This window comes from Larus michahellis, chromosome 4 (genome assembly GCF_964199755.1).
Source record: "Larus michahellis chromosome 4, bLarMic1.1, whole genome shotgun sequence".
NCBI classification, from domain to species: domain Eukaryota; kingdom Metazoa; phylum Chordata; class Aves; order Charadriiformes; family Laridae; genus Larus; species Larus michahellis.
This window is the reverse complement of record NC_133899.1, coordinates 39,305,478-39,313,935: the sequence shown is the minus strand read 5'-3', so window position 1 is coordinate 39,313,935 and position 8,458 is coordinate 39,305,478. Positions and strand designations below refer to the sequence as shown.

The following is an 8,458-nucleotide window of genomic DNA, read 5'->3' as shown; positions in this document are numbered from 1 at the left end:
TTGGGCTGTCCTTGAGGCAGCAGCTGCACCGTAAAGGGTTTGTATAGACCTCAGCAATGCCGAGCCCTGGGCCCCAGTGCTCCACTGCAGTTAGAGTGGGCGATCCGCAGACCCACAATAGCAAGAAAGTGGTTACGTACTTCTTGAAAACAGGTTTTACCCAAGTAGGCACATAAGGAGAGAATGCAAAGAATTGCCACCTCCATATGAGAAGAGCTGGACTCATTTAACAGCCTTCAAAATTTATTTTACAGACACCCTGCTATGTTAATAAGAGTGACTGAAAGTTTTCATTGATTTTGAAAGATTTATAACAGGATGGGAAGAGAACGGAATCACTGAGAGTCAGTCCTTAAGTGATGGATTTAAATGACTGCTTATTTTATTCATCAGCCATAGCAATAATTTATGGATGACATTGTAGCGGGACGATTCTTCGACAGTTTACGCCTAATGTCACTGTCTCTCAAAGTTTTTTGCTGATTCTGGAGACTGCAAAAAGACACTTACAGTGAGTACTACAGCAGAATAAGTCTGTTGTCTCCTTTTGGGGATTTTCTCTTTTTTTCAGTGTTTTTTTAAGATGTCCTAGGCAAAGAGTTGGAACATGTGAGAAAGAACAGGTTGGTTCAGGGTAAACAACAACGACCTAGGCAGCAAAGAGCTGTGTAAGGCAGAAAGGACTCCGCAGGGACTGGCGCAGGTGAACAGTGACCATCAGCAAGTCCCAGAGAAGACATAATAGAATTGCAAGGGATTTGTTGCCTGTTGGGATAAAGCTTTTGGCGAGCAAGCCAGCACTGGAAGCAAAACCACTTAGCAGAGAGAATTCTCTTGCAAAAATAGCATTAGACTTTACAAAAAAACTGTCTTCCAAGGAAAATTTGGACATGTTAATAACTTGAGTTATTCAACTGTTACATTTTAAAACTGTCAGTTGCTTGGGTGTTTTTTTTACAATTTTTTGCTTATCAGTTTGATAAGGAAATCCCTCATTTACTGCTGAATATCCCTCGATTGGAGAGTAGTCAGTAGCACTAACTAGCCCACATGTGCGAACACGGTAGCCATTGTAACTCATGCTGAAAACCAGCATGCACAGTAACTCAGCAATTACTTCTGAGTAGGATCGACAATCTTCCCCATGAAAAGTGTGGTGCTGGTTGCTTTGTCAGAAATCAATATAATGAAGGGCCTGTTGAATTTGATGGTAACGGAAGGACGGAGAAGTCTGTTAAGGATTATTGCTGTGGCTCCTGCAGCCTCCGTTCCGGCCTCATCAACTTCCATCAGGGCCTTGTGGACTGCCTGCAGGGAAAAGGACCAAACGCTGTGGTTCATATACGGGACAGCAAGCAGGGCGCGAACAGACACACTCTTCTTATGGAATATTTAGGAGAAGAAAGGAATGATAAACCCCCCAGTGGACCAAACTTTCTGATGCGGTAAATCTCTAACAGCCTGCAACAGGAGTGTTTTCCATGTCAGGACTGAGTGGGGTTGGCCAGAAATAAAAACAGACACCCTCTAGATGCAGCCTCACCGGTGCTAAGTAGAGGGGGATAGTAACAGTCCATGCACTAGCTGGTCTATTTTCTCAGGTTGTTTGAACTTCCACTAGCAACACTTTCTCTGTTATTCCAAGGTTAATGGACGACTGCTATTTAAATGCTAATACAGGGACAATATTTGGCATCTTTGTCCCATTACATCGTAGCTTAAACTGACATGGTGAAATTCTGCTACTGCAAACTGGAATTTTCCTGGAAACCTTGAGAATATTAAAAAATTACATACTGATCAACACAAATATAATAATATACTCCTCATTTATAATTTACTTGGCATAATCGCATGTAAACAATCATTTTCCAGTGCCAAGAAATCATTTAAGATCTTGTCCAACTTTTCCATGTACTTAATATCCAGCCTTTAAATAGCAATATTAAAATAATGCAAAGGTGGGACAGCAGACCCTCTGTAGAAAAGCACAATTACTAAGCAAGCCCCTACATGTCATTGTGAGTTTTACTTTTAACTTCAGTAGGACAAGGAGGAGAAGCAAGTCTTTAAAAACCCCAGATACAATTGATCAGAGCAACCACCCTGCACCTCATCACCAGCTCTGTTTGTTCACTTACTTGTGAAACCTGAAGATTGCGGCTGCCACTAATTCCAGACAGATCAGCATTACTAGAGAATACTTCAGTAATGCCCATTTCCTTGAACAGGCTTTTAACATCATAAGACCCACTAATAGAAATCTTTGGTAACTGCAGATCTAATCTCCTGTTGAACAAAGAAAACAAAACAACAGTCAAGCCTTGCGGCCTTGTTTCAGCCAGCAGGCTGGAGAGTATGCAATTCAGTGGCACTTGAAAGCATTCTTTTGATTGCTAATTTGTTTGACGGTAGCATTTGTATTCCTTGAGCAATTTTGGCATCCAGAGAGATGTGCCATCTTCTTGTGCCTGCATTCTCTCTTTGATTTTGCCATTCTCTCTTTCTTCGTTGCCGCTCATCCCAGGGCCACATACGCACTTGTTTTGGGGCTAAAGGGCTCCAGAGAGGAAACAGAACAACTATGGAAAGGCTAAAAGAAGGGAAAAGGAGGATAAAACCTAAGACACAGTGAAGCAAATGAATTATGTTAGCACCATGAAAGAAGAGGTATGGTAGCCAAAAGACAGCCAAGCAAGTCTTGAGGCAGTTGTTACAATGCTGCATCCCCTTCTGTCAGGTCAGAGAGTCTGCAGTTGCTTATCAACTATGCTCTGCTTTGGCTTGTCTTGGGAATCACTTAAAACCCCGCTTTATGAAATCAGAAGATTACATCCAGGAGAAGGTGATCTGAAATTAATGCTTTCTCTTAAAAATAATGATGTGTCCTCAAATATAGTAATCCATCTACCTAGATTTACCTGGTCTCAAGTTTGTTATCCCATTTACAAACAGTTTCCTTGGAGAGAGCATCTTCCACTTGCTTCATCTTTCCATTGTCAGGCAGAATGAGCAATGCTCGTGCAGTGCCCTTGTAAGGCAGCTCTACCACCTCGCAAGAAAGATCCTGGTCGTAGTGACTGTCATAGTTACCGTCACGCCGCATCATGTTGACTCTAACAGATGCATTTGTGTTCACAAAAAAATCATCCTCGTATGTACGCAAAGGATCAAAAGAATTTTCCCAGGCAGCTATTAGGGGAAAGGAGAAGATGTTGCACTCAAACATGTGAAGGTCATAACAAATGGTTGATATAAATCAGACCAACTTAAATGTTAGGACACTGAAGGGTTGTTTACGGGAGGAGAGGATCACTATTCCAGCATAACACACAATAAAGCATTTCAGCTGTGCAGTAAGTTCAGCATAGTGTAAGTCCTGTCTTGGTGAAAGAAAACCAAAGACTGATGAGGACCAGCTGAGAGAGTCCTGCTTCTATTGCAGTCATATGTTCCCATCACTTGTGCCTTTTATGTCATTTAAATTCAACCACTTAAACATTCAGCCACAGGATCTTGCTATGCCTTTTGTGTTAGGCCGTACCTGATGCAAGCTGACTGCACTCAGCCTGGTGAGGAATAAAGGATCCTACCTCTCAAGCAGGTCTCCAGAAGCACAGGCCCTCAAAATGCTATGTCCCAAGTTTTCATGCAGCGTACCTAGTAGACCTACCATAATACTGGGAACACTGGAAGTGCAAGGATATGAGTCCACTGCGTTTGACTGGCACATACAGTCAGCATAGAGACTGTGGAAACATCTTTAGTCATGATGCCCTCAGACCAGCAAGACTGCGTGCAGGGGGTCCCTGTCTATAAGGCAGTCCAATAGAGTGGGACTTCTCTTTCCACAGCTTTCAGGCCAACTGGGCCAAAATCAAGCAATCAATATTTCTCAACAATCAGCTCCTCTGCGTTTGGCCAGATCTAATCTTTACTTCAAAGGTCCTGCACAGTTTAGCTCCTTCTAAATAGTCACTCTGCTAATAAATCAGCCAGAGTTCCCTACAATTTTTGTTTTCCATCAAAATCATCTATTGAAATACTATTTTAAATATCTTACCTTTAAAATAAATGTAGTTAACAAGAACCAATACAGTACTTGGATCAAGATGACCAATTAACTCAGGAATTTTCCCCTTGGTTTTCTCCTCTACATATTTATTGATATGCTTTGTAGCTTCTTCTGGTTTACGGAAATCGCTAGAAAAAAATTCTGCATCATAAAATTGCTTTGTGCTTTGCAAAAATGTCTCCTGTGGTTCATAACCAATAGCTGTAAAAAGGGCATTCCCTATATTTAATGTGATATTAACATCAGCACAGTTCAGTACTGCTAAAACTTTATGAAAACTTTCATGTATATCACGCATGTGAGTCTCAGTCAGGCAGTCAAAGCCCAGCCCTTCAAAAATCTGAGACAGGGTGGTTGACTTAGCACCAACAGCCAGCATGGCAAAGGCAGTGGAGATGCTCATGGGAGAAAAGAAAACATTTTTATCAGCTTCTTTTGATATAGCCTGCTTGTAAAATCTAAATACGAAATCTGCATAGTTAGAGCCTTGCTTGTCACATTTATGTGCCAATAAATTTTGTGTTCCATCGTGCAGATTAGTATTATTGACTTCGTGGCAAACGTCTTCATGGTGGCAATGGGTTACAGCACAAAGAACAGCAAGGAGTAAACACAGGCACAGGAGATACTTCATCTTCTTTTCAAAATTTTCTGTCACAAAACAAACAGTCATTAGATGAGCAGGTGCTAATGATGAGCTTGGTAGTAAGAAATAATGAATAGTTTGTTAGCATAAATACTTTACAGTGCAACTGTAAAGATCTAATGTACATAGGATATTTAAAGTGCCCATGGACATGATGTCGAATGTCATTAATAAATTCAACCAAATTATAAATTTAAATGTCAGGCATAATAAAACCATAATATTCCATTGTAATAGCCTTGAAAAGGCAATTCTCTTCTTCATTGTCAATGAAAGTACAGAGCCAACGTCCATAATAATCTCTATTAACTTTATCTTCCCTGGATCATTGTCTCCTACAGGGTACTTCTAAAGAAAAAAGTTACCATGAGGTAAGATGGGGTGTGGGTTTCAAAGACATCAAATACTCCACAGTACCTGCCCAAATGTGGTTTGATAAATGTGAGGAAATGTAAGGCAGCTCACTTCTCACTGCAAGTGGGATAAAGTCCTTCACTTTCATCAAGGCAGCAGCTATCATGGACTATCCGGTGCTCGTTAAATTCACACCCCTGTTTACTTCAAGGTTACTTACTCACATGGCCAGTCATTGGTCACAGCTAATAAGTGACGGATGAAAGTCATCTATGTAAACTTCAAGGTAAAGTTCAAGGCAAAAGCCTGGAGGATCCTGTGCCATGGCAGCAGGGCATTAAGCAGTGGCCATTAAGACGTGGGAAGCAACAGGTTTCCACCAGATAATGAGGTGTGTTTTTGGAACAGAGAGACCCTCTTTTCGGGGGAGTGCAACAAGTGTTTATAACTTGTTAAATGGTGGTTTAGCCCTCACCACGGCTTAACCTGCATGGGATATATGGCTCCCTCTAGAGACACAGGGAGGACCTGGGTCCAAGAGGAAAAAAGCACAGATTCCATTTGGAATTCAAAGAACGCTCAGACCAATCCCTTTGGAGGTGACAAGGTTCTTCATTATGCTTGTTCTCCTAATGTTGACATGATACATTTCACATGAGCCTCCTAAGGAGCTCACACGAGCTCCTGCATAGGAGCTGGAAAAAATCTCTGGTTTACTGAATTCAGTTCCCTGCTATCGTGTGGAGGCATTTCATATAAACCCTCTTTAGAAACCTAGCAAGCTATCTGTGAAAATAAGATTTTTGCCTTTGTAGCTTCTACATAAAAACATTTCTAGAACTTTTCTACTGTTATGGCTCCTCTTCTGGTTTCCAGCCAACACAGCCTGTTTGTATCCTCTCCCAGGAATGCGTTTCCCCGTGTCTTGCCAAGGTGAAGTTCTCTTGGTCCCGTATTCATTCCCAGATGTGAAAGATGACTGTATCTGCTATCTAAACAAGATTTAGATAGAACTTCTGAGGGCAGCCCAAGTTACAGGATTCTTGGGGATTAACCAGTTGCTTTATTTTTTTATTAGTATAGTGGTCTTTCTTGTTTTTATAGCAAATATACACACTAACTGTGTATTCTCATATTTGTTAGGACCTGAGTACACTGACTATGTCTGAGAGCAGACAGTGATCACTGCAGTGACCTGGAGTATGAAGTGGTAATGCTAAATTTTAATTTCCTGAAACCAAAAGATGGAGTATGGCTCTAGATGGGAATATGATTCAACAATTTGCATCTCTTTTTAAGCAGAGCTTTTACTCTTCCTCCAAGCCAAAAAAACCAACAAAACCCTTATGTACTGCAGACAAATGAAGCAATCGTACTACAGAGAGCGTTTCAAAAGTACTTGCTGTTTAACATTTCATCGACTGTTTTTCTCTAGTTATTTGAGGTATTGCACACTTAAGTGAAAAAATGGATAATTTTTGTCTGTCCATGACCACATCCTGTGTCCAAACAGAGCTTAGCCTACATTTCAAAGAATTTCTGAAGCAAAGCATATTGTTTTTCTCTAGCAAGCAGAAAATGGCATGGCTGTTTTTGTAACTTTTACTATAACAGATCAGTTAAAAAACTTCTCTTAGTATTACAGCTCTCTACAGAAATATTAAAGAAGTACTTCTACCAGAAGCTGAAAAACACTGAATATTGTCATCAAGTTTTCCCCACGTACTTTTCCCTTTAGAGATGATAATCACATTAATTTCAACATTTTGAAATTAGAAAATTTCAGCCACAAATATTTTTTTTGTTACCATTTCAAAGCTGAAGAAACTGGGAAGGTTTTATTAAATCTGGGCTGTATTTTTAATAGGTGAATTGGAAATTCAGAAAATAATTCTCTGCCAAACCATAGATTAGTTTGTCTATGGAAATAGAAGGGGTAATTAAATTTAAATTGTGGCCTTCCACCCACCCCCTACACTCACCCCAGTCCTAATTAGAGAGCATGGCCTTAGCAATTCAGTGGTTGTTTTATACATTAAATCACCAGAAGAGTTTATAAATTGGGCCTGGTTGTTCAGTCGCTGGTGGGATTATGCTAATTTTGAGTCACTGTGAAGGCTGTTTCTAACCTAAAAGGTGATTTCATCAGTATTTGGCTTTAACAACTACTTAATAAGTCCCCATGACTTCAAAGGTTATTTTATTCTAATTTCAGGCTAAGCATATTTCCCCAGAACAGCAGATCCCACTGGTCCCTTGCATATTTCCTTGATTAGTATTTCATGGCAACATCCGCACACAACTGAGTCACAAGCAGACAAATGAAATTAACCTAACATGGAAATTTCACCAACTGCAGAAAGCATCATTTGCAAGTTTCTAAGAAAAATGCATGTGCAATACTTACAAAATCAGAAGCCCTGCTGCATTCCACTGACCATGCTGCTCTCCACACTGTTATTTATACTGCTACATCATCTTCTGCTTAATTTCCACGGTTAAACATTAAACAGACCTGATAAAAATTAGAGCCAACTAAAAAAAAAAAAGAAAGGAGGAAACAGAGCAAATATTGATGAAATAGGGCTTCCAAGGATCATCTCCACAATGCAGCCAATAGAGCTGACAATCTTCAGCCATTTGAATAGCAGCTGTGACTTTCTGCCTGCTGCCTCTGACCAAGTGGAGGAGCTTAGGGCAAACATTGTGTAATTAGGACCCTACTGGAAACCAGGAGGTTGTGCCTGGGACCACTGGAAACAGATGCTCACTCTTGGTGCCAGAAGTCAGACTTTCTGCGCTGTGCTGAAGCACACGTGGAGCTGACAGCCACACGCCACAGCAACTCGGCGCTCTCCCCACATCGCACCAGAGCCAAACCTGCCTCCTGATCCTCAGCCCGAATATGGACTCTGAACCTGTTGCCTGTACCTTCTCAACCCGGCTGCAATTGCACGCCATTGAGAGGGTATGTGATAGACGTGTTTCCCTGATGGGTTTCCTACTCTGACTGATGTGGTCTCTTCGTACATCTCAGTTCTGTGTGCATCTGAGTTACTGCCTCGGGCAGGTGGTGGGAATACAAGTAGCAATCTCTTTTCTCTACTCCCACACATGCACATACTGCATGTGCACACTCACTTCTCCTTCTCCTTGTCCCCCTCACACAAATTTAAATTGTTGGTATGAAAAAAAAAGGACTGCTCGTTTCTATTAACTTTTTTCCAACAGGAATAAAATGCTAGTGGACCAAGCTGACTGAATTTTTCCCATTAACAACAAAGTCCATGACTGAGCGGTGACATGAAATACATTTCCCCGTTTGTGATGACTCTTCTTCCTTTGTACTTGTTTACTCATATGTGTAATTTTGACATTACAAA

The 8,458-nt window shown here is 40.9% G+C and overlaps 1 protein-coding gene across 2 annotated transcripts; it reads right to left on the bottom strand.

The window, feature by feature from the left end:
- Positions 1–225: 225 nt before the first annotated feature.
- Positions 226–7,953, bottom strand: LOC141742260 (serine protease inhibitor A3M-like). Of its 2 annotated transcripts, XM_074584118.1 has the most exons (5): positions 7,483–7,953; positions 4,064–4,726; positions 2,922–3,192; positions 2,142–2,289; positions 226–1,308 (listed from the first exon to the last, which is right to left on the bottom strand). In XM_074584118.1, exons 2-5 carry the CDS (start codon positions 4,707–4,709, stop codon positions 1,114–1,116), a joined length of 1,260 nt encoding a protein of 419 aa, XP_074440219.1. In that variant the 5' UTR covers positions 4,710–4,726; positions 7,483–7,953; the 3' UTR covers positions 226–1,113. The 2 variants fall into 2 exon arrangements, with proteins under 2 accessions (XP_074440219.1, XP_074440218.1); XM_074584117.1 differs by having other exon boundaries at positions 4,064–7,953.
- Positions 7,954–8,458: the final 505 nt, after the last annotated feature.

Bases quoted from the DNA above. Each gene is read 5' to 3' on its own strand.
- LOC141742260 (XM_074584117.1), bottom strand. From the start codon at position 4,748: ATGACTGTTTGTTTTGTGACAGAAAATTTTGAAAAGAAGATGAAGTAT. The intron at 2,290-2,921 runs GTAAATCTAGGT...TTTGTTCAACAG, and splicing joins GATAACAAACTTGAGACCAG to GAGATTAGATCTGCAGTTAC. The intron at 1,309-2,141 runs GTAAGTGAACAA...TTTTCCCTGCAG, and splicing joins GCAATCTTCAGGTTTCACAA to GCAGTCCACAAGGCCCTGAT.